This window comes from Gopherus evgoodei, chromosome 6 (genome assembly GCF_007399415.2).
Source record: "Gopherus evgoodei ecotype Sinaloan lineage chromosome 6, rGopEvg1_v1.p, whole genome shotgun sequence".
In the NCBI taxonomy this organism is placed as follows: Eukaryota; Metazoa; Chordata; order Testudines; family Testudinidae; genus Gopherus; species Gopherus evgoodei.
Window position 1 is genome coordinate 92,468,586 of NC_044327.1, and position 25,901 is coordinate 92,494,486.

General features: G+C 43.0%; 1 protein-coding gene across 1 annotated transcript in view; it reads right to left on the minus strand.

Annotated features, from left to right (window-relative positions):
- Window positions 1-23,281, minus strand: part of CDK7 (cyclin dependent kinase 7) — a 39,264-nt gene extending 15,983 nt beyond the window's left edge. Inside the window, 7 exon segments of the mRNA XM_030565867.1 lie at window positions 1,943-2,061; window positions 3,301-3,411; window positions 5,413-5,481; window positions 7,278-7,345; window positions 11,703-11,736; window positions 18,753-18,812; window positions 23,025-23,281. Of these exon segments, the coding sequence (XP_030421727.1) occupies window positions 1,943-2,061; window positions 3,301-3,411; window positions 5,413-5,481; window positions 7,278-7,345; window positions 11,703-11,736; window positions 18,753-18,812; window positions 23,025-23,084 (521 nt within the window). The 5' untranslated portion in view covers window positions 23,085-23,281.
- Between the last annotated feature and the right edge of the window lie 2,620 nt (window positions 23,282-25,901).

Here is a 25,901-nt window from a genome sequence, read left to right on the forward strand (position 1 = left end):
AGCCCAGGAGGGTTGGGGGAGGAGGGAAGCAACGGGTGGGGTTGTTGCAGGGGCACCCCCTAGAATGGCATGCAGCTCATCATTTCTGCGGGATCTGACACAGAGAGGCTGTGCTCTCTGGTACACTGGTTCTCTAGTACACTTGCCCCATATTCTAGGCAGGACTGACTATTTTTAGATACAACATAAAGGAGGGAATGACCTGGGGAGTCATTCCCATTTCTGTCTTTGCGCCCCCCGGCCGACCTCAGCGAAGGTCAGCCAGGAGTACCCATGACAGCAGCAGACGGTACAGAACAACTGATAACTGTCATCTCATCGCCAATTTACAATGGCATGGCAGACAGTACAATCGGGATGGTAACCGTCTCTGCTACCTTGCAAAGGCAAATGAATGCTGCTGTGTAGCGCCGCAGTACCACCTCTGTCAGCAGCATCCAGTACACATATGGAGACAGTGACAAAAGGCAAAATGGGCTCCAGGGTTGCCATGCTATGGCATCTGCCAGGGCAATCCAGGGGCTCCAGGGTTGCCATGCTATGACATCTGCCAGGGCAATCCAGGGAAAAAGGGCATGAAATGATTGTCTGCCGTTGCTTTCATGGAGGAAGGAATGAATGACGACATTTACCCAGAATCACCCGCAACACTGTTTTTGCACCAGCATGCATTGGGATCTCAACCCAGAATTCCAATAGGCGGCGGAGACTGTGGGAACTATGGAATAGTTACGGGATAGCTACCGACAGTGCAATGCTCCAGAAATCGACACTAGCCTCGATACATGGACGCACACAGCTGAATTACTGTGCTCTGTGTGGCCGCGTGCACTCGACTTTATACAATCTGTTTTACAAAACCGGTTTATGTAATATCAGAATAATCCTGTAGTGTAGACGTACCTTAATTAGATTCCACTTGCAGTGTTGAATACACTAGCATTCGAGAACAGCTTAGTAGATGGAAGAAGTGAGATGGTTCCAAATGTTGGCAATGATGCCATTACTCAAACATCTATAACAAATCTAGCTTCATTTCTTCCATTAGAAAAAGACATTTAAGATAAATCCCAACTATTCATATTAGCGTAGACAAATGAAAAAAGTATTCTGGCAGTTCAGTTATGCCTTGCACCCCCACTCTGTTTTTAGAAATGTGTATTAAAAGTTACAAAAAAACCCAATAGATCTATCTGATGTAAATTAAGACCCTTTAGTTACCCTAAGAGACACATGAGCGAGTAGTTAGGAATACTACATTCAGGGCAAATAATTTGGTTAATATACACAAGAGATAAAGAGCCTACTAAGCCTTGTTGTTTCAGAAGTTAATTACAGCCAGACTTACAAAACTAGTGTACGTATTTCCTTATGTTTCTGGAGAAAAGGCAACACCTAGAGTTACAGAAGATCTCGTCCAGGCATGTACTCCATAATCCTTTTTACATAGACTGTAGGGGAGGCAATATCTTTTATTGGACCAAATTCTGCTGGAAAGACAAGCTTTCAAGCTTACACATGGGACCTGAACAACAACAAGGAGTCCGGTGGCACCTTAAAGACTAACAGATTTATTTGGGCATAAGCTTTCGTGAGTAAAAAACCCACTTCTTCAGATGCATCTGCATGTGACCCAAAGAAGAGCTCAGTGTAAACTTGAAAGCTTGTTTCTCTCAAGAGAATTTGGTCCAATAAAAGATATTACCTCTCTCATCTTGTCTCTCTAATATCCTGGGACCAACACAGGTTCAACAATCCTTTTTACTGGCAGTTCTGAAAAGCAATTCGATAACCTTGCAAAGCACTGAGGTCAGCTTTTATAGCAGTTATTCAGATTCCCATTGCCACATTCATATAAAGTTAGCTCTTCGGCTTGTGCAAAGAGCTGATTTTACAAGATACCCATCTATCCAACAGCCAAGCAGAGTGCTTTATTTCTTACCTTGTTACTACCTGGTGTGTATAGACTCTATTTGGACTTCCAAAAGATTTTGCCAAGCCAAAGTCAGCCAATTTTAGAACCCCATTTTCATCTAGTAACAGATTGTTTGGTTTGAGATCCTGTCAAGAAAGGGGCAAAGACAATAAAATTGATAGTATCAATAAAAGCATGACTAATAACGAGCTCCCCTGGCACTCTTATATTAAAGTTATTCTAGAAGACAAGCTTCTATCTTTATAGAAAGCCCCTTTTGCAAAAATAAATTCTGCATTACACCTGTGTGTGTCTTTGGCTGTTGTACTTCTGCTACCTGACCTGCAGATTTTCCAAATACCTTTAAAAAGCTGATTTAAGGGTGACCATATCTTTGCTGCCAAAGAGCCGCAGTTTACTTTTGTAGCATTACTTTGACAGTTACAACAAAAGTTTTAGAGATGCATTTGCTCCCTGTAGTGCAGTACACTAGTTTTATTTAACTTGATTTTTTAAATATATTAACTAGAAAGTGATAAGCAATTTAGTAGGCTTCCACTGCACATTTGAAACCAGCCCTTTTTATTAAACTCCATTTAGCCATTTATTTCACCACACTAAGTTGGTACTTCCCAGTTCAGAACAGCCAAGATAAGAGTTGCAATCAAAAGATTTAAAGTACCATAACATATATTAATGTTACTCCACAATACTCTATCACAATTTTGAAATGGAAGGCTTTCGTAAGTAAATAGGAATACTTTCCTAACTGTACGGTGGATTGGTATTGTCAGGTTGCTCAGCTATTGGGCTGCAGGCATTGGAATTGTGTCTCCATAATAAAAACCACTAAAAAAAAAAAAAAAAAAAAAAAAAAAAGCTTTTCCCCTCAGCACTCGCCCATCTTTAAAAAAAAACTATGTTACATGAACTTTACAGAGTAAGATTATTTTTGGACCTACTAAGCTCTACCAAAGTGTCACCCTTTTGTTACAGGGTGTAAAGTTTCCTTTAGCAATTCTTTTGCTGAAAGGGACTTTGTTCTTTTTAGAGCAGGGGTAGGCAACCTATAGCACACATGCCCAAGGCGGCACGCGAGCCGATTTTCAGTGGCACTCACACTGCCTGGGTCCTGGCCACCGGTCCAGAGGGCTCTGCATTTTAATTTAATTTTAAATGAAGCTTCCTAAACATTTTAAAAACCTTATTCACTTTACATACAACAATAGTTTCATTATATATTAAAGACTTGTAGAAAGAGGCCTTCTAAAAACATTAACATTTATTACTGGCACACGAAACCTTAGATTAGAGTGAATAAATGAAGACTCAGCATACCACTTCTGAAAGGTTGCCGAACCCCGTTTTAGAGTATTCTTACATACCCTGTGCAGAATCCAGTGCCGATGTAAATATTCCAATCCTTGAAGTGTCATCAACATATATGCTTTGATGTGAGATTGTGTCAGCACAAGACTACTATCCTTGATTATAACCTGGAAAAAAGCATGTTATGTTTAATTATCTTATTACAATTCTCTTTGATTAATGTTACTATTTTCCTTTAAGCAAAGTTGAATGTTACATGGTGCACTTGCTAATAAGATTCTATGCCACTGGCTTGTGTAAAGAGTGGTGGAAATTCTTAAGTTTCTTCAGAAAAAATTATAGCTATTTACACAAGAGAATAGAAATTGAAATGGAGACCACAGCTATTCCAGATACCATATTTGTGTTAAGTTTATATTTACTCCATGTTTTCTCTAGCTGCATGACTACATAAGCTTGATCTGAAATCTCAACTTCTTCCAGCTAATTATTTCAAGAGCTACAGTGCCTCTCTTAGGCAAGAGGAATATGCTTAACCATAACTCTACCACTTCAACAAAATATACCACATATGCTATTGTGGCAAGTCCTTCACAGAAATCCTCACTTATACTTTTGTGTTCTCTGCCTGAACTATTTTACCTTCCTTCAATATAGCTCCAAGACTCTAGCTCTGGAAGAACACAACAGCCCTCTGAATACACATGGAGGTATGACCTATTCCACTACCATTTTAGCAAATCCACTTGTTTCAGAATCCAGGTAAAAATGGCCTCCTCTTTTTTTGTATAGATCTTTCATGAACTTGCTCCATCCTATTTTTTAAACATTCTCTCTGCCTCAGACACTGCTCCCTCCACTGGTTTTCTATTAATAATGCTTTGCACTCCTACAAATAGCTTCCATTTCCCAACACGCTTAAAAATTCAAGTTGAAATTTGTAAAATATCTAAAATAGTTATTAGATTGCATTAAGTTTTCTATATGTTGTACAATGCTAATTACTACAGATCCTGATCCCAGCTGGGTCTTCTGGATGCTACCAAATACAAATAAATGCTTTGTTTTGCCTTGTCCTAGTTTGTCATGGCATCCTGGGTCATAAAAATAGATTTTACTTAGTTTTGAATTATATAGATAAGTAAAGTTAACATTAGGAAAACACGCAGATCAACACTAATAGTTGATATTTTACAAGTCTCAACTTGAATTCTTATGAGTATTTGCAGCACATCATCATCAAGGAGAGGATAAATATTGCTATCAGCAAAAAAAAAAACCTCATTTTGTTAGTAATCTATTAACTTTGTTTTGATCTTGTATTCCTCTAGTTTATGACAGGCATTACAGATATTAGCAAAACAGACAACTATTCTTTTAACATTTGTATATGCTTTTCTGATTGCTCACTACATTGTATACTGACAGATTACTGCCATTAAATTGAACTTTTTCCCTATAAAGCATGGACAGTCATTGCATATACACAACCATAATTGACTTAACATGCACTCTTGCTTACTACAACCTTTATTTCGAAGAACGCATAAAAACATGTTATATCAAATCCCCTGTAAAGATTTACTTATTTAGACTCCAATAGGGATCGAACACCAGCAAAACAGAAATCAGTGGATAATATGTTATCTATATTTCTTGGAATGCACCCAATTCACAAGTTAACAGAACTGATTCAAACAGGACTGCATGCCTATTACTACTAATTACAAAATACAGTAAATGTTTGTACATTGTCTAGCACAATGAGGTCCCGGTCTATGACTTGGGTCTCAAAATGTTAATTCTATACGTGTTTAATAAACTATTTCTTGACAAAAGTCTACTGACACTCTAGAGCAGTATTAAAAAGTAAAGCATTGCATCCTAATTAAGAATGCATGCATGTTAATATACTACAAAAGAGACTTCAAAAAGATACTACCTGAACTGGCAAAGTTGTATATGTCTAATCCGTGTTATAGTCTCATCTCTTACAAATACAAAGTATTTTCAAAATGCATTTACTTGGAGATACCATCTGGATATCAATATGAAAAAGTAATACATTATCATAGTTTCCAGTATTTCAATAGTTTTGTGCACAATATTGAAAGTTAAAACATTCCAAGTACTGAATCAAAAGAAGGCAACAGCTAAAGCAGTCTTACCTCTAGATCTGTTTCCATAAAATCAAAGACCAGACTAATATTGGATTTGTGTCCAAATGCATCAAGAAGCTGGAAAACCAAAATATACCACAACATGGAAAATATATTTGACTGCAGAGTACTTCTAATATTATCATTTTAATGCTGTGTCACTACAGTATGTGTTGTGATGGTTTTCAGGAAGGGGGAGCAGAGTTGTATATATTGGGAAGAGAACATACTGTGATGAGAGCGCAGTATGGGGCAATCTGACATTCAGCCTGGCCCTGCCTCAGACATATACTCATTTTAGCTTCTTTACTAGGATGACCCAAACTGTTTCGAGAACATACAAGCATCAGGCCTCGCCCCAAACTCCAGGGTACAGATGTGGCGACCCACATGAAAACCTCCTAAGCTTATATTTTACCAGTTTAGGTTAAAAATTTCCCCAAGGCACAAATTCCTTTCCTTGTCCTTGGACAGTACTGCTACCACCACCAAGTCATTTACAGAAAATGTCAGGGCAGGGTCACTTCGAATCTCTATCCCCTCAAGCCCTTTCACTCCCTTTCCTGGGGAGGCTTGACAATAATATACCAATCAATTGTCTTCAATGTAAGTACAGACCAGACCCTTTTCTTTTAGGACACTAAAATCAATCAGGTTCTTAAAAGAAGAAAATTTATAAAGAAAAGGTAACGAATCAGACCTTCAAGATCAGGATGGAAGGTAACTTTACAGGGTTAAATAAAATTTAAAAACACAGAGGATTCCCCTGTGGCTCAGCTTCACAGTTACAAAACAGGGAACAAACTACCTCTTAGCACAGGGAAAATTCACAAACCAAACCAAAAAGATAACCTAACACGTTTCCTTGCCTATAATTACAAAAATTGAAAAATTGTAAGTAAGATGGATCATTTCAGGTATGTTTTCAGGAGATGATGTACCTGGTGTCTCTCTCCATCTGGACAGGGAACAAACAAACAGAGCCACAAACAAATCCCCAGATTTGAAAGTATCTTCTTTCCTCATTGGTTCTTCTGGTCAGGTGCCAACTAGATTTGAGCTTCTTAACCCCTTACAGGTAAAGCGATTTAGTACAGCTGCCAAGGAGGGATTTTATGCTATCCTTTTTACATTTATGACACAAGCAAAAGCCTTTTTTGAATGTTTTCAGTCAAGTTAACAGCTTTTTAATTCATGTGTTTCAACTTCTCCTGGTTTCAGCTACAGGTATGGAAATGCTGTAAGAATGGGCTTGAGATCAGGCAAGAACAGTATACTTCCAGGGAAAATATTTAAATAAAGCATCTGAACTTTTGTACGTCTATGTGAACCAACCGTTCAGAGAATCAACCATCACCAGTATTTACCTTTACAAACATTTATCTGAAGCTGAAAGTAAAACTAAAAAAAAAATGCATGCTCTGAACTACAAGTATTACTGTTGCCCATTGGATTTTAAAAAGCATTAGTGAAACTGAACAGATCTTGTCGGTTTCACCTTGCAGTTGCTTAGGAAAGCTGAGCCGCAACAGAGAGGCAAGATAACAACATGCAAAAAATCAGGGAAATGCCACACTGCATTGATTCACAAGCAATTTTATTTTTAAATTTGAATTTTTCAGGATTTGACTCTCCCCACCTAAACAGCAAAAGTTTCCAACTAACACTTGGCAAAAATGCAAGTGGATTTTGAAATCTGCCTTTTTATTAAAGTTAATGTTTTATCAGGTTTGCCAACTTGCAAGATGCCCTGTATAAGAATTAAGATAAAATCTCCATAATCACAGCAGTAAGTCTTTGTGGCAGAATATATCTACAGTATTCAGGGACTGACTTACAGCATATGCCACAAGTAGTATTCATTTTATACTTACACCAATGATATTTGGATGGCTTAGCTCCTGTAACAATTTTATCTCCCTCAGGGCTGTTCTGTTGATTCCTAGATTGAAAGAAAGATTACATCAAAGGCAGGAGCAGCATATAAAAACTTCAATTTAGCTACCAATAAGAATTTCTAATTCAGCTTCTTTTGTATGTTAGTCATTTATGATTGTTTGAGAAATTATGAACTAGACTACAAAGTGAGAAAAAATGTATTTAGTTTGCAGAATGGCAACTAAGTACATCACTGTAATTCAAAGTTGGGTACACATCGTCACAGCAGCCAACAGTAAATACTTCACAACTAACAAGTAAGTGGAAATTTACACTTTAGGATGTGATTGTTTCTATAGCAGTGTATGTTCCCTTTTGGCAAAATAGAGAAGTTGTGGCATAGATCTAGAAGAGGATATTAAATCTTGACCTGTCAAACAATTTTAAGGCTTTTTAAAAAAAAATGGTTACTTACCCAGCAGTAAGTGTGGATCCCACTGTGGTTGTACACGTGCATCATCCACAAGAGAGGAGATTCTTTTGAATAGCTATGTCCATCGGGGCAGCATATGCACTCTGCCTCCTCATGCTCCCATGTGAGAGAGGGATGAAGAGTGGTATGTGCGATCCACACCAACAAGATATCAAAAGAACTAGAGTTATTGTAGTGTATGTAATAGTTCTTCCTTCAAGTACATGTTAGGGTAGATCCCACCGTAGATGATGGTCAAGTAGTATTGTCTTCAGGATGGTGGGAATAAGTTGCAGCTATATCAGTAAAACAGTGATTGAAATACTGCTCTCCCAAGCTTGGCAGCTGATCTGGCGGCTAATTCCAAGGAGTAGTGTTTGACAAAGGTCAGTGGGTTACTCAACATTAGAAATCTGTAAGGCAGCAGTTTTGGAACATTCCTAAAGCAAGTGGAGGATATTGCTTGTGCTCTGCTGGAGCAAGTCATGATGTTTAATGGGAGAGATACATCAGCCAGCAAGTAACACAGCAAGACATATTGTGTTATCCATTTCAATATTCTTTGTGAAGAGATAGACTGACCTGTAGAGTGCGCACCTATGGCTAGAAAGATGAAATGCATGGTTTGGCGATGTCAGAATAACAAAGTCAAGTCCTGGATGGGCACACACTCCCAGTGCTGAGGGTGGCTTTGAGAAAAAACAAAAGAAGTTTATTAGATAAAATTCTGAGACACTTTTAGGGATGAATTTCAAGCGAAGTTGCAACATCACTTTGTGCTTATGAATGCAGTATGGGGAGGTTCGGACATAAGTGCCTGAAGCTCACTCAGTCTCCTGACTGAAGCAACAGTCACTAGGAAGACCATCTTCAGAGATAGGTGGTGTAAGCTGCATTCTGAGAGAGGTTGGAAAGAGGCCTCCATGAGACTCAGACAGACTAAAAACGGAGATCTCAGGCAGGATTCTGTTCTCTGAACAGTGGAAAGTATACAGCAACCCTTTACAAATTTAGATATTGTGGGGGTGAGAAAAGACCAAACAATCACTGAATAGGTGAACTCCAGAGATTAAAAAAGGCCAGTCTGTTTTAAATGCAACAAGTAGTAGAGAACATTCAGTACTGAGACCTGGACCAATGCTCACATTGAGAACCTCTTCCAATCAGATGAATATATTGTGATAGATGTTTTTCTGGTATGTATCAGGATTTCCTGGACCTGTAGGTATCTGTGGTACTTAGCTAGCCAATAGCCATAGAACAGATGTAGGGGCTTCAAGTCTGGATGGAGTATCTTGTAATGGTGGTGTACGATGAGGTCTGGGCAGTCTGGGAGCTGGATCTGAGGCTGGATGGACATTTGTAGCAGGTCTGTTAGCCAAGATTGCCTCAGTCAGCATGGAGCTATGAGAATAATCATGGCTTTGTCCGTTTTGATTTTGGAAGTCATCCTGAGGGTCAGGGGAATTGACGGAAAGTCATTAAATAGGCCTTGGGACCACTGCAGAAAGGCAGCATCTGGTAGCAACCCCAATCTCATGCCTGCTCTGGATAAAAGTTCTAGCATGTGGCATGGTGGTAATAGTCTGCCTGCTTAGGAAGCCTGCCAGGTTGATGCTGACACCTGGGAGATGAAGAGCCATTGATGTTCTCCAGTATTGGTGGCACCATGTCCAGCACTTGATGGCTTCCAAGCAGAGAGGAAATGAGCATATATCGATCTTTGTTTATGTAGCATACTGCAGAGCTGTCCTACAGGAAATGTACTGTTGGATTACAGACTAACCTGATGGCTTGATGTGGAACCCCATGTCTTCTGAGGACAAAATCTCTTGAATTTGTAGATTGTCCAGGTGGGCTTCCCAATCGGTACTTGATATATCCATGATTAAAGTCTTTGTCAGGGAGGAGGCAGAAGATGGTACCACTCCATGAATGTTTCTGGGTTCCTTTCACCAACTCAGTTCTACAACAGGAGGTGGCACCACAAATTTCTGATAATCTAGTGTGGGAGGACAGGCCCCAGTAAGACCAATATGGCCAAGGTGGGACATTACATGGGTACTGGCCTTGTTAGCTGACCTGGTGTCACTCCCATGCTCTTTGGAGCAGCACTCAATGCTCTGAATGGGGGCTTCCTTATGCCCTCTTTAGGATCATTCTCCATTGGCAGGGGCAAAGGATCTCTGCTCAATGCTGACAAGAATATATAGGCAATTGCAAGGTGTGTATATTCCCTTCAAAGGGCACTGGCAAGGCACCATTCCTGGTCCAGTCCACCTCATCAGTACCAGGAACATTTGCAGATGGTGTATGGGTGCCTCTACTGAAAGTGTTAGGTCCTTGCTCAGCCCCACCACAGGTAACAGTAACAGGATTAGTGTCAGGTCTCTTGCTCTTGCCAGCTGCTAAGTGACTGTGTTCTTGGAGGACTGACATTTCATGTGCTCTAAGTGGGACTTCTCATTGGTCTCAGGGCTACGCTTATGCTCGGTACAACTATACAAGTTGGAGTCCTGTTTATGAGCAGGCATAGGTGTTATTTTATTGTCCGAGGTGTCAAGGTAGCTTGCACAGGAACCAAAGTCACTGGTTCTAGCATTGTCAGTGCTAATGTCTCACACAATGGGGACTTTACCAATGTTAAGGTGGTCAGTATCATTAGTACCAATACTACTCTCTTCGCGTTCTTTCCGTCCCCTGACCACAGAATGTGGAGTGCTCAAGGGAATGCTGGCCAATGCTGCTTTACCTAGCCCCACTCTGGCTGTAACCATCACCTCTTGGTCTGAAGTAACCAGTACGGACTGCTCAGAGAGATGCACCTTGAGCCAAGCATCCCTGTACTGGATCATGGCACAGAAAGACTTGCCCACAGAGCACCTATGTGGGATGTGGCTCCCCCTTAAACAGAAGGGGCATCATGTGTGTCTGTCGCAGGATGGCCAATGATGAAATCCTGAGGATTTGGATTCCATCATTAAAGTGTGGTGTCACTTGATTTAATCTCTCTTCTTTGGGAACATCATTTGCATGAAAGTGTGAAGATAATTTCTTCCCCCCAAAAGTTTTTAAAACCTGTTTAAAGGTCTCTGAAGAGAGTAGCGGGTTGGACACTCACTGGGTTCCATCTTGCTGCACAGACAATAAAAGTGATCGTAGGGTGGGTTGTGCCTGCCCTACTCTCTATGCACTTGTATGAGAGCACAAGGAAGCATAGTGTGTATGACAGGCCCTGCTAGACACCACTATTCAAAAAATCTGATCTTGCATGCATGAGGTACATATGCACCTATGAGATCCACACTGACACATACCTGAAGGCTAATTCTTCCTACAATCATCTTCCTTCTGCTGTGATTTAAATACATGAATGATACTAAAAACGGGGTGACATTGGGGACACCAGTGTGAAAAGAAACACAAAAGGACTAGCTTCTTACCAATCTAGTATGCCATGCACATCAACAGCACTATGATAAAACATATAACAGAAATGTGGGCAGGAAATTAAAGAAGACATTAAAAGGCACAGTAAACTCAATGTTGTAAACTAATAACTATGTGATTAGCCAAAGATTATTAAAAACTGAAAAGTTTTAAAATTCAATGTATTTGCCACTATTTATATTTCATTTACATCTATTTCTCATCTTAGATCATGGAAATCAATTGATTTGACACTCCAGGATTTTATATCATGTTCAACACTGCAAAGTATATGAAGTTTTCTATTTGTTGCTCTTTAGATCCCCCAGCAGTGTTGGGGTATTGTTACTGTGGAAAAGCTACACCAAAGAAGTAGGATTAAGTTAGTCAATATAGGTATCACTTTTCCAGCTAGGATAGATGAAATAACTAATTTACTGCTCTACCGCAACAGTAGGAAGTTCACAGTAACACACTAAAGGCAAAAAGACAAAACAAGTTATGGTGTACAAGTACTTACCATCTTTAGCTTCCGATCTATGTCCAAGTTTAATCTAAAGAAATAGTAAGCGCTGTATTATCTGTAATTAGAATCACATTCCTCAACACCTGAAGACTTCAATAAGTTTCTCAAAGATAAACTGAGTTTTAGTGTTAACAAAAAAATCTTAAATAGCTAAGAAGAAGTTTATTTTTAGAAGTGAATTTGTAGCTTTGGCATTTACAAAAGGAAAGGTGTTTATGCTTCCCAAAGCCAGACATAATGCAATCTTACCAAAGAGTTTTGTAACTGCAACCTTGGCCTGGGCCTGCAAAGCCATGACACCAGTAATGGGCTTCTCCCAAAAAGGTGAATCATACCAAGTACAAATTTTATTAAGACTGGCATCCACATGGTTGTTGCAAACCAACTCAAATTTACAGGCTATTCTGATTTTACCAGATTGATCCTATGCCAAACATTTTTCGGTCCTGAAGTTATTTTTGAACCAACAAAACTTTGTGACCTTACAGCAATTCTACAGTGCAAACAAGTTTGTTCTCCACGGCAATTTTAAACAGCAACAGCCTTATGGGAGCAATAGTAGAGATGTAGCAGTACAATATGAATACTGAACAATGTGACTGCATTATTGAAATGGCTAAACTTTGCTTATTAAGCAAAGCTGAGGGGTACTTGCTTCTTCATTATGGTAATTCCATCATAGTAAGAGTCCCTCAAAGCACATCTAAAACATTTATATTCAACATTACAATTTACTGTAACCTCATCAGGTTGTGGTGTTTCAAATCAGAAAAGAGCAATCATACTGTAAACAGATTTCTGTAATTTAGCCTTTGGAGTAAAATGACTGTCAAAAGCAAGATTTCCCCCAACACCAATAGCAGTGTTTTTGGACTTAGAGAATCTTGTGCCATGCAGCGTCCTCCAAAAATGTGTTTTTGACAGTTCCCGTTGTAAAAATTACATCATCCTTCTTCCTGTTAGTTTTACTGTGATTTCCAAGTTTTCAGTGGTCTGAATAACTAAAATCTCATTTTGCACATGGTTGATCTTCAACTACTTACATGCTTATTTTTATTCATTTCTAATTCAAGCTATTACAAAATCAATTATGCATGGATGCATTGTACAATAAAACATTTCTGGATGTTGATTAGTGTCAAAAAAAAAAATAGCCAGACCATCTAAAAGGGTTATCTGGAAACAACTTTGTCCTTCTCAGATAAACAGACACTCCTTTTAAAGAGGACACTCAAGGGTGTGGAAGACCCAGAGCTTAACACTACTAACATTATGTTTGGAAATACTTCAAAAAAACCCCAAACATGCAATAAAAAGTAACAGCCCACCAAAATGTTGTCTGCAATATTTAAAATTCCAGCTTCTGATCTGGGTGACCAGTCACAAATCTAGAAATGTAATGGCATTGAAGTCAGCGTTTTACACTAGGAAAACATTTGAGGTGGCTGATTTGGACTGGTCAACCAGTTAGTCAACCAACACACTGTTGGTGCTATAGGTGTGACGTTGTGCAGTCTATGGCCTTGTCTACACTACAGAGTTGCAGCGCTGGTGAGGGGGTTACAGCGCTGCAACTTAGGATGTGTACACACCTGCACAGCACGGCCAGCGCTGCAACTCCCTGTTTGCAGTGCTGGCCGTACACCCGGTCGAGCCTCGGGTGTAGAGGATCCAGCGCTGGATCACCAGCGCTGGTCATCAGGTGCAGACACTCACCAGCGTTTTTGTTGACCTCCGTGGCATAAGCAGGTATCCCAGCATACCTGAAGAAGTCTCTCTGGTAATCAAGCAAACTCCACTGCCCTGGGCTCACCTGATCCCTCCTTTAAATGCCCCGGGAATTTTAAAAATCCCCTTCCCTGTTTGCTCAGCCAGGTGTGGAGTGCAATTAATCTATCAATCACTCAGCGACCATACCTCCATGCACCAAACGAGCCCCAGCATGGACCAATGCAGAGCTGTAGGACCTCATTAGTGTTTGGGGAAAGGAGGCTGTGCAAGCACAGCTGCGCTCCAGAAGGAGAAATTATGATACGTATGGGCAGATATCGCAGTCCTTGATGAGAAGGGGCCATGAACGGGAAGCCTTGCAGTGCAGGGTCAAAATTAAAGAGCTGAGGAGTGCTTACTGCAAAGCCCGTGAGGGAAATCGCCGCTCAGGAGCTGCCCCCACAACCTGCCGGTTTTACAAGGAGCTGGATGCCATACTTGGGTGTGACCCCACTGCAAATCCTAGGAGCACGATGGAGAGTTCAGAGCAGGGAGAAGTGGGGGAGTTTGTAGAGGACGGAGACAGTGAGGCTACTGGCATGGAGGGAGACACCCCGGAGTCCCAGGACACATGCAGTCAGGAGCTCTTCTCAAGCCTGGAAGAGGCTAGCCAGTCGCAGCAGCTGGAAGTTGATGTTGAGGAGGAAGCTGAGGATCGTGCTCGGGGTAAGTAGATTTCTATGTTTTGGGAGAGGAGGATTTTGGTTATGGCTGCCTGCATGCATGCCTAAACGTGGAATAGCCCATTGATTTGCTCTATCACGTCTCCGTAATCTGCCTCGGTAATCTCTTGAAAAGTTGCTGCAAGAGCGTTTGCAATTTGCTTTCTCAAATTGATAGGGAGAGCCACCGTGGTCCCTGTCCCAGTCAGGCTAACTCGTCCGATCCACTGTGCAGCGAGGGGTGGGGGGACCACACAGGGAAGCTGCATAGGGGCCAGGGCGGTATCCACATTCCTGTAGAAGACCCTCCCTCTCTTCCCAGGTAACACGCAGCAATGATATGTCTGGCAGTAGGAAACCCTGTGGAGAGCTTAGGGATAATTGAGTGCAGGGCGCAAGGTTCGCATTTTCCCCAGCCCATGGCGCTCTGTTTTTAACCCCCCCCCCCCCAACACATAGGCAGCCACGCGGTGTGTTCCTGTGTTCCCGACCCCCCCCATCCAAGCAGGCATCCAGCAGCGCGGTGTGTTCCCGTGTTTCCCACCCCCCCCTCCCAGCAGGCATCCAGCCCCGCGGTGTGTTCCTGTGTTCCCCACACCCCCTCCAAGCAGGCATCCAGCCCTGCGGTGTGCTCCCGTGTTCCCCACACCCCTTCCAAGCAGGCATCCAGCCCCGCGGTGTGCTCCCGTGTTCCCCGTCCCCCCCTCCAAGCAGGCATCCAGCCCTGCATTTCTCCCCCACCCCCAGTCACCAGCAGGACGGTGTGAACACAGACCAAAGAACCCCCCCACTCCCCAAGCAGCTAGCTCACCACCTTCCAATTCACTACTGTCCCCTCTTCAGGACACCAGCTACCTCCTGTACCCATTGCTGATAAACCCCAGTGACCCACTGGTCAATTCCCACTCCTAAGGGGGAATCGGGGCAAAACCACTCACCCCATTGCTCGCCATGACTTAGCTTGCCTGCCCTCTCTGTGTTATGTGAGGTATGTGAGAAGGATGCTACCAAAAGTCTAAAAAGTCCTTCACCAAGTGATAATAAACAATGTAGCCTCTGTGTATTACATGGTTCTATCTCTCTTTTTTCTAGTGACCTTGACTACTGCAGCCGGATCACCGGCCTCACGTAGGTTGCAGAACTTGAGATGGAATCCTAGAAAATCAAAAGAGGAATTGATGAAATCTGTTATGAGTCACTACAACAGAGAAAGTAGGAAGACAGAGGAATGGAGAGAGAAGACCTATGAATGGAGAAAGAGTGTACATGAATGGAGGCAAACAGAAAGCAGGAGAAAGGAATTGTCTGCCAAAAAAAACCACAAAGCAGATGATAAGCCTCCTGGCTCGCCAAACTGAGTCTTTCGAGTCTATTGTAGCCATGCAGACAAATATGTACCGTGGTAACCCACAGCCCTCCCAAAGCCCTTTTCCTTGTTCCCCAGTATTTCCACAAAACAACTTTCTCCAGCAGCCAGTTCCTTATTATCCCCAGCTGCCCCCAACACCTGTAAGATCACCTACCAGCCCTGATAACTATAATTCTTACCCTGTTCACTCCACCCCCATTATTCTGCAGCATAGTAATCCTGAAGTGCAGCAGACATTGAATATTGATCAAAATAGGACATATTAAAACCTGTAAATGTACAGTCCACCACCCCTACCCCCTTGCCTGTTACGTACTGTATGTTGAATAAAGTTTTTTTTTTCCTATTTCTTTCACTACGTTTTATTGTTGCTGGAAGTGGTAAATATTATACACCAAGGTAAAGCAAAACACATCAAATGCATCAAACATTACTGTTGGCTCTCAGCATCAAATTGCTCCCTTAAAGCATCCCTAATCCTTGAAGCCATTTCCTGGGCCTCCCTATTAGCCCTGCTCTCTGGCTGAGCAAACTCATCCTCCAGGCGTCGAACCTCGGAGGTCCATTCCTCACTGAATCTTTCACCCTTCCCTTCACAAATATTATGGAGGGTACAGCACGCGGATATAACAGCAGTGATGCTGCTTTCCACCAAATCTAGCTTCCCATAAAGACAGCGCCAGCGAGCTTTCAAACGGCCAAAAGCACACTCCACAGTCATTCTGCACCGGCTCAGCCTGTAGTTGAACCGGTCCTTGCTCCTGTCAAGCTTCCCTGTATATGGTTTCATGTGCCATGGCATTAAGGGGTAAGCGGGGTCTCCAAGGATCACAGTGGGCATTTCGATGTCCCCTACTGTGATCTTCCGGTCTGGGAAAAAAGTCCCGGCCCTCAGCCTCCTGAACAGGGCACTGTTCCGAAAGATGCATGCATCATGCACCTTTCCAGGCCATCCTGAGTAAATGTCAGTGAAACGCCCACGGTGATCCACAAGCGCTTGCAGAATCACGGAGAAATACCCCTTGCGATTAACGTACTCTGATGCCAGGTGGGGTGGTGACAGAATAGGAATATGCATCCCATCTATTGCACCTCCACAGTTAGGGAACCCCATTTCTGCAAAGCCATCCACAATGTCCTGCACGTTCCCAAGAGTCACGGTTCTTCTTAGCAGGGTGCGATTAATGGCTGTGCAAACTTGCATCAGCACCATTCCAACGGTCGACTTTCCCACTCCAAACTGGTTCGCCACCGATCTGAAGCAGTCTGGAGTTGCCAGCTTCCAGATTGCAATAGCCACCCGCTTCTCCACTGGCAGGGCAGCTCTCAATCTCGTGTCCCTGCGCCGCAGGGTAGGGGCAAGCTCAGCACACAGTCCCATGAAAGTGGCTTTTCTCATCCGAAAGTTCTGCAGCCACTGCTCGTCATCCCAGGATTGCAGGACGATTTGATCCCACCACTGAGTGCTGGTTTCCCGAGCCCAAACGCGCCGGTCCACGGAGCTGAGCACGTCTGTTACTGCTACAAGCAATTTACTGTCTTCACAGTGAGGCGATTAAATATCATCGTCTGACTCCTCACTCTCACTGTCACTCTCACTGTCATTGTCACTCTCACTCTCATTTTGCAGCTGAAGGAATAGCTCCACTGCCAAGCGCGATGTGCTGGCAACATTCATCAATAAGGTCGTCAGCTGCTCAGGATCCATTTATAACAAAAATAGCAGAAAAAGCGCTGTACAATCACAATGCTGCCACACTGCTCGGAATGTGTACCAAAGCACCACGGGGCGTTGGAACAGGAAGCGGAAAGACAATCACACTTCCTTCCCCTTCCCACAAGCCACAGCGCCGAAATGGGACGAGGTGCTCTGTGGGATAGCTGCCCACAATGCACCACTCCCAACAGCGCTGCAAGTACTGTTAAATGTGGCCACTCTGCAACGCTGGCCCTATACAGCTGTTCTAACACAGCTGTAACTACCAGCGCTGCAAAACCGTAAGTGTAGACATACCCTATATGTTTTTATAAAAATTTAAAAAGTGACTATAATAAAACTGAGATATGCTTCATGCAAAAGGTCTCTTGTAAGGTATCATTACAAAGCTTATAATCTACCGAGTGTAATCATTCTATTTGTATAAATGTACCAATCTTGTATCTGAAACTAGAAATATGAAGTACAACTCTGAGGGCCTATTGTAATTATGTAAAGTGTGGGCCATTAATGGTGATTTGGAATATTGATGACTCCCATAAACTAGGACCATTGTCTGCAGATGGCTGTGTTTTACCTGTAAGTCTTCCTGTATACATGTGTGCTGGCAAGTGGGTAATGACGTCTTGCAGTGACATGTGATCGTAGCACCTGAACTGGAATCCATCTTTAATCTGGTGTCTTTCCATTGAGAAGTGGAGGTGGGAACTCAGAGAGGGACAAAAGGATTTCCGCTTTATGCAAGAGATATATAAAGGGGTGGAAGAGAGCAAAGGGGGAGAGAGGAGCCATCATGAAGAATCCCCTAGCTACCATCTAAGCTAGAACAAGAGCTGTACCAGGGGAAAGAATTGTGCCCAGACCTGGAAGGTGTCCAGTCTAAGAAATAATTACAGAAGTAGCTCTGAGGGTGAGATTATCTGTATTTAGTTTGATTAGACATAGATTTGCACATTTTATTTTACGTTGCTTGGTGACTTACTTTGTTCTGTCTGTTACTACTTGGAACCACTTAAATCTTCCTTTCTGTATTTAATAAAATCATTTTTTACCTATTAACTCAGAGTATGTATTAATACATGGGGGAGCAAACAACTGTGCATCTCTCTCTATCAGTGTTATAGAGGGCGAACAATTTATGAGTTTACCCTGCATAAGCTTTATATAGGGTAAAACAGATTTATTTGGGTTTAGACCCCATTGGGAGTTCGGCATCTGAGTGCTAAAGACAAGCACACTTTTGTTAGCTGCTTTCAGGTAAACCTGCAGCTTTGGGCAAGTAATTCAGACCCTGGGTCTTTCCTGGAGCAGACGGAAGTGTCTGCCTCAGCAAGACAGGGTGCTGGAGTCCTGAGCTGGCAAGGAAAACAGGAGCAGAGGGAGTCTTGGTACATCAGTTGGCAGCTCCCAATAGGAATATATAATCACAGCTTTCCTTTAAACTGATAAAGCCGTTGAACAGTTTCAAGAGCAACTAGATACCTGATTGCAGAGTACATACATAAAACAACACAGAAAGCACTTACCTTTTTAATAGCAACAATTTGATTGGTGTTCTTATCCCTTGCTTTATAAACAGTGGCAAACTAAGACAAGAAAAAACAGTAGTCCTTATTTACAATATTATTAACAACCATATAACAGGTAAGTGCAATAATGTAGTGTTCTTCATAGACACAGAAATTGCCATATTGGATCAAACCTATAGTCCAGTACCCCATCTTCAGCAGTGGCCAACATAAAAACCCCTGCCCCTCATGACTATTCTCCAACTGCTGTTGGAGATTGGCTTAAGCACAGAAGAATGAAGTTTTATACCCCTTCAAAGTCTCTTCAGCAGTAGCTATAACAATTGTGCATATTCTTATCCAATCCAGAGGTGTCTGACATATGGTTAGCAGGTCAGATCTAGCCTTTGTGATGTGTTTGTGTGATCCAAACAACACTCATTGTGCAGAAACAAAGCTTTCACATTTAAAAACTTTCTAGCTCTCATAGGAAGCAAAGAAAGCTTTCCAAACACCATAACCAGTGTTGTGGTGTCTGCCTGAGCTTGCAGACAGACTGAAATAGTGACTGAGAAAGATGAACTCCCCCTACCTCCGCCCCCATTGGTGTGTTAACTCTAAATACCAGTGAGACTTCAGTGTCAACATTAACTATTTCACTGCTGAACACTTTAGCAGAAGGAGTGGGAGTGAAGACTGGCCCAAAGGCAGAAGAGGGAAAGAAGCAGAGGAAGGGGGATGGAGAAGAAAAAAATTATGGGGCAGAAATAGCAGCCTCCTACGGAGAGCAGATCCTCACTGAGTGATGTTGAATGTGTCAATTAAAGCACTGAATAAATAGTAAATGTTTAATTACTACATAAAGGCTTTGGTTCCACCAATGACCAACTGAGTGAATTCCACTGTTGGCAAAATAAGAGGTTATGATCAGCTTCTTTTTACGTGAGTTGTGGTCTTTGACTGCTAGCTAGTTGCTTCAAGTGTCTTGGTTAGGCAACGTCTGATGAGCCCTGTGCTAGTTTTACCTAGAGAGGGGTCTTGTGTGGCAATTTTTCGCTAGTTCTAATCCAAGCAGAATATTGAAGTTTTCTGAGAAATAATAAAGGGGAATACATTATTCTAGGTGAGAGCAAACCACTGATTAATAAGAAAATATTACAAAGGCATTTTATAACTTTCCATCTCATTCCTTACACATTCTAACATTGTTTAGGTTTTCGGCCAAAAGGGCACATTGAACAGTTATGTTCATAGTCCCACTTTCCTCCCCTCCCGACTTCTGGATCCAGTTCAAGGTGCTGATCCTTATCTCTAGAGTGCTCTGTGAGCTGGACCTTTTCCGCCTCAAATTATGTTGCCCTCAGTGCCTTGCCATGACAGTCACCACACCTAGGACATAGTGCCTAATAGTCTCTTATGTGAAGCCTGACGGTTTTTTGGGGTGGGGGTAGGGGTGGGGGGAGGAAAAGGGTATTTTGGGTGGATTTTCAGCTCCAGAAAATCCAGTTAGTTATCACAATGGATCCTGCCATACTTGGGGCAAATATAGCATAGCTCATTCCTCTGCAGAAGCCCTTCTCCCAATAATGGAGTAAAAGCAGGAACCAGTGTTCTGGTAGATACCACCTACAATAAATGGATAGTGACTGGAATTGCCCACTCACAGACAGAAGCTTATATGACTCTCCATTATGTGTCTTGTATAAAGATGCCACAGATGTCAGTGGATTGCTTCAAGGTTCTGTTTAATATATTTGTTAGTGATCTGCAAAAAAGAGGTGAACAGTAAAGTGACACAGTTTATACATGATAAGCTTATTTAGGTTAATCAAGACTAGAGAGCAGTGGGGCGCTAATAAACCTAATTAACTGACCTAACAAAGCTAGCTGAATAGGATCATAAGGATGAATGGAATTAACTGCTGAGGAAGGTAAGGCTAGTCACTTTGGAAGGAGTAACTATGCATTCAGAAAACTGAGTTCTAAATTAATTGTAACTGCTCAAGAAAGGTCACAGGTGTCAGCCAGATCAGTGCACAGCAGTGGCCAAAAAACAAAATAGTAGGGTAAGTATGGGACAGAATATCCTGAAAATATTTTAATATGTCATTATACAAAGCAATGGAATGCTTTTACTTGGAACACTGTTCTGTTCAGGTCACTCTATATTAAGAGATCTATGAGAAAGGGTTCAGAAATTGGCAATTAAAGTGATTAGATTCAAGGAGAGACTCAACTAAGAGACTGAAAAAAAATGTGAGGGAAGACCAATAAGAGCAGATATGATGGAGGTTTAATACAATACTGGAGGAGATAGAGAAGGGAAGTCAGGGGCTCCAGTTTATGCTCACGATACAAAAAGGAGACATACAATATAACTGAAAGATAACATTCAAATGTGTTTTTAAAAGGGTTCCTTTTATCAGTTTGTAATTAATACGTGGAACTTGCTGTCACAAGAGATCTCAGGCCAAAATGAATAGGATTAAAAACAATTAATATATTTACATGAATAATGGAAAAATCAAAAGATATTTCTCCTGATATAAAAGGGATAAGAACTCCCAAAGTTCAGTGCAAAAGCCAACTATATAATGAAGACAGAAGTTTCCCTATGGGCTGGTCATTCTGTATTTGTCCATCACAGAATTTCTTGTATCTTCCTTTGTAGCATCTGGTATTGGCCTCTGTCAGATTGGACACTGGACTAGATGGACAAGGTATGCAAGTGTTTATATTCCTAGATGAATGCACCAGAAATCAGAAAAAAGCCTTTAGACCAGAGGAAAAGGATAAAACTTCCAAGTATGATACTCGTACCCTGTCCCAAATTACCCAAAAGAGATGCCTCTCCATCCTTAGGGCACACACACACTGACCCCATACTCCAACTACAGCTACCAACAGAAGTGATGATAGCTCCTCAAGTCAATGTGACTTTATTGGCATGACAAGTGTTGCCAGGGCATGAGAAAAACATCCCACATCTCTCATATGATCCACCTAGGATAGGATTACACACTGTGGGGGATCTAATTCCCTGTGTCTATTTGTCATTATTGTCCTTTCCTGATCTTGTGGCAGGGTACTACATAGCATAAGGCCATCTCTTATGAGCATTTTTCTCAATTTCATTCTGGGACAGGAGCTAACCAGAGTACAGACCTTAAACTGCCACCATCCTCACTTTGTGCAGCACCTCTCTGTTGCATAGGCTAGCCCAGGGCTCCACCTCTCCGTCATAGCATAAACTGAAGAAGATGTGCCTCAAGAAACTGGTATCTAGTGCAACTGGAAAGAATTTAAACCAAATCAACATAACTAAATCCCAGCCACCCAGCATAGAGCATTTCCAAGACCTATAAAGAAAGAGTCCATAAATATAACCAGACCAACTCTCTTCAATCCATACATCAATGACCTACCAACTTTAGAGGAAGAATTTCCAAATTCAGAACTGCCCCTAATGGACTCATAAGTTGACTGCTGTATGCTGGGAACCAAGCTGTACTATCATCTACTCAAGATGCTTTGCAAAGAATCTTACTCCTTCTTAGAAACCTACTATAATACAGGTCAACCTTGTCAGGGGCAGGGAGAGAATCAGTTTTTTTAAAAAGAAAAATCCCTAAACAGCTTGAACAGGGGATATTTTTCTTTGAGAGACTTGAAGACTGAACAGACTTAATTACAGATACCTAAACCTTATAAATAAATACATCAGAATGTTTCAGATGGGCTACAAGAATTAAAGAAATAACCTTCCAGGGCTTCCACTCTGATAGAAATACACAACCCCACTCTCCCCTCCCGACAACAAACTATCCACTAAAAACTATTCAACACAACACAACCCATTCTACTTATAAGAGTGAAATTGGGGGCCCAACTTAAATTACATTAACTGGGATAAGCCCTCCAACAAAAACCCTGCATCTGTAGTTCTGCAAACATACTCCATGTGCACAGGAGCAAAGCAGAATTGGGATGATTTCCTTTTATTAATCAATTACAGAAAAGAATATTCAAATTCTAATGGCACCACAAACAAAGCAGCAACCCTACCTCTACCCTACCAATTGAAACACTCCTACAGCACATGAGCGACACAAATGTAGAAGGTGGCCTTGTCTCTCTCATATCCTGGGAGCAACAAAGCACCAACACCGGCCCAGCCCCGCTGCCCCACTAGCCGAGACCCCCCGCACAGGCCCGGCCCGGCCCGGCCCGGCCCTTCTGCTCCCAACTGCACCGGCCGGGCGGGCCCCGACCCCACCGCGCAGACCTCACCTGCCCCTCGCCCAGGAAGTCGAGCTTCTCATAGCGCTTAGCCCGCGCTCGCGCGTCCATCACTAGCCGGGGAAAGGAACCGGCCGGGCCAGGGGGATTTAAAACCGTCACTGCCTGAGCCGCCCGCTGCTTCCGGCCCCGCCCCTTCCTCGAGCTACCTGCGCATGAGCTCTACTGGCGGCGGCGTTCTGTTCACGACACCATCGTCCTGCTCTAGCAACAGTCACTAAGCGACGCACATTCGTCGCCCTTGGGCGCCAGCCCCTTCCGAGGCCTCCCCGGCAGACGCCTGCCGCAGGCGGGGCAGGACGGGAGGCGCTGCGTGGCGCCGGTCAGGGTTCCTGGAAGAGCGAGGGCCGAGGCGGGGCTGCTACAGGGGAGCGCAGCAGCTCGCTGAGCCCGGCGGGGTGAGGCGGCTGCGGGCTCCACGCTACCGCCCCTAGAGCTGCCCCGGCAGAGGAGTTTGTCGGAAGCGCAGCCTGGCAGGCTAGGCCGGATCCCGTCCGACCGCACCGACCAGCCAGTAAGGCACTGGGCCCACTCCCCTGAGTGAGAGGCAGGGACACCAGCCTTTGGGCAGATGGGAGCTCCAGCCTGAACGAGAGACGTCCACCAACACTCACTCGCTGCAGCTCACCCAGAAGCGCTAACAGGTTGCGGCTGAAACAAAGCTACAGCAGGCCGCTGCAAAATGCACCGCCTTTAATTCCTAGAGAGGCGTCAGCCCTTTGAAAAGTGCATTGCAGTGATATGGGCTGGAAGTGACAGGCCCGGATCACAATAGCAAGGTCTGCATTTTACTCAGTCCCAATCTCTGGTTCAAGGCTAGATGGAGATAAAAGCATTCCTGACGCACACAGAATCACAGAAGATAAAGGTTGGGACAGACCTACACAATACTCCAGATGTGGCCTCACCAGTGCCAAATAAACAGTAGTAATCACTTCCTTCGATCTGCTGGCAATGCTCCTACTAATGTAGCCCAATATGCCGTTAGCCTTCTTGGCAACTGTTTATTCATATCCAGCTTCTTGTCCACTGTAATCCCCAGGTCCTTTTCTGCTGAACTGCTGCTTAGCCAGTCGGTCTTCATCCTGTAGCAGTGCATGGGATTTTTCTGTCCTAAGTGCAGGACTCTCCACTTGTCCTTGTTGAACCGCATCAGATTTATTTTGGCCCAATCTTCCAATTTGTCTAGGTTACTCTGGACCCTATCACTACTCTACAGCATATCTGCCTCTCCCCCCAGCTTAGTGTTATTTGCAAACTTGCTGAAAGTACAATCCATCCCATCATCCAGATCATTAATGAAGATGTTGAACAAAACCGGCCCCAGGACCGATCCCTGCCGCACTCTGCTTGATACCAGCTGCCAAGTAGACATTGAGCCGTTGATCACTACCCGTTGAGCCTGACGATCTAGCCAGCTTTCTATCCACCTTATTGTCCATTCATTCAACCCAAACTTCTTTAACAAGATTACTGTGGGAGACCATATCAAATGGTTTGCTACAGTCAAGGTATATCACGTCTACCACTTTCCCCATATCCACAGAGGCAGTTATCTCATCATAGAAGGCATTCAGGTGGATCAGGCATGACTTGACCTTGATGAATCCATGTTGACTGTTCCTGATCACCTTTCTCCTCCAAGTGCTTCAGAATGGATTCCTGGAGGACCTGCACCATGATTTTTCTGGGGACTGAAGTGAGGCTGACCAATCTGTAGTTCCCCAAATTCTCCTTCCTTTTTTAAAAAATGATCACTATAGTTACCTTTTTCCAGTTGCCTGAGACCTCCCCTTATCACCATGAGTTTTCAAAGATAATGGCCAATGGCTCTGCAATCACATCAGCCAACTCCCTCAGTACCTCGGATGCATTGCATCCAGCCCCATGGACTTGTGCATGTCCAGCTTCTCCAAATAGTCCTTAACCTGTTCTTTCACCACTGAGGACTGCTCACCTCCTCCCCATACTGTGCTGCCCAGTCCAGCAGTCTGGGAACTGACCTTGCTTGTGAAGACAGAGGCCAAAAAAGCATTGAGTACTTCAGCTTTTCCCATATCAGCTGTCATTAGATTGCCTCCCCCATCCAGTAAGGGTCCCACACTTTCCTTGACTGCCTTCTTGTTGCTAACATACCTGTAGAAACCCTTAGATTCACAGATTATCAGGATTGAAAGGGACCTCAGGAGATCATCTAGACCAACCCCCTGCTCAAAGCAGGACCAATCCCCAAATGGCCTCCTCAGGGATTGAATTTACAACCCTGGGTTTAGCAGGCCAATGCTCAAACCACTGAGCTATCCCTCCTTCTTACCCTTCATAGCCCTTGCTAGCTGCAACTCCAATTGTGCTTTGGCCTTCGTGATTACACCTCTGCATGCTCGAGTAATATCTTTATATTCCTCTCTAGTCATCTGTCCAAGTTTCCACTTCTTGTAAACTACCTTTTTGTGTTTAAGATCACTGAAGATTTCTCTGTTAAGCCATGCCAAGCCTGCCATATCTGCTATTCTTTATGCACACCGAGATGGTTTGTTCCTGCACCCTCAATAAGGCTTCTTTAAAATAAAGCCAGTTCTCCTGGATTCCTTTCCTCATTAGCCTCCTAGGGGATCCTGCCCATCAATTCCCTGAGAGAATCAAAGTCTACTTTTCTGAAATCCAAGGTCCTGCTATAGGATTATCCAACAGCAGTGGAAGTACAGTAGAAGGATAAAATTGACTTTGAATATTCAAAGTGATTTTTTTTGGCCTTATTTTCAGAACTTTGGAGGAAGATGGTGATTTGGAAGGTAGAAGAGTCTTTTTTTTTTTTTTAAATCCAGTCACTTCACTGTGCACTTTTGGGCCCTCAAACTGGTTTGTAGA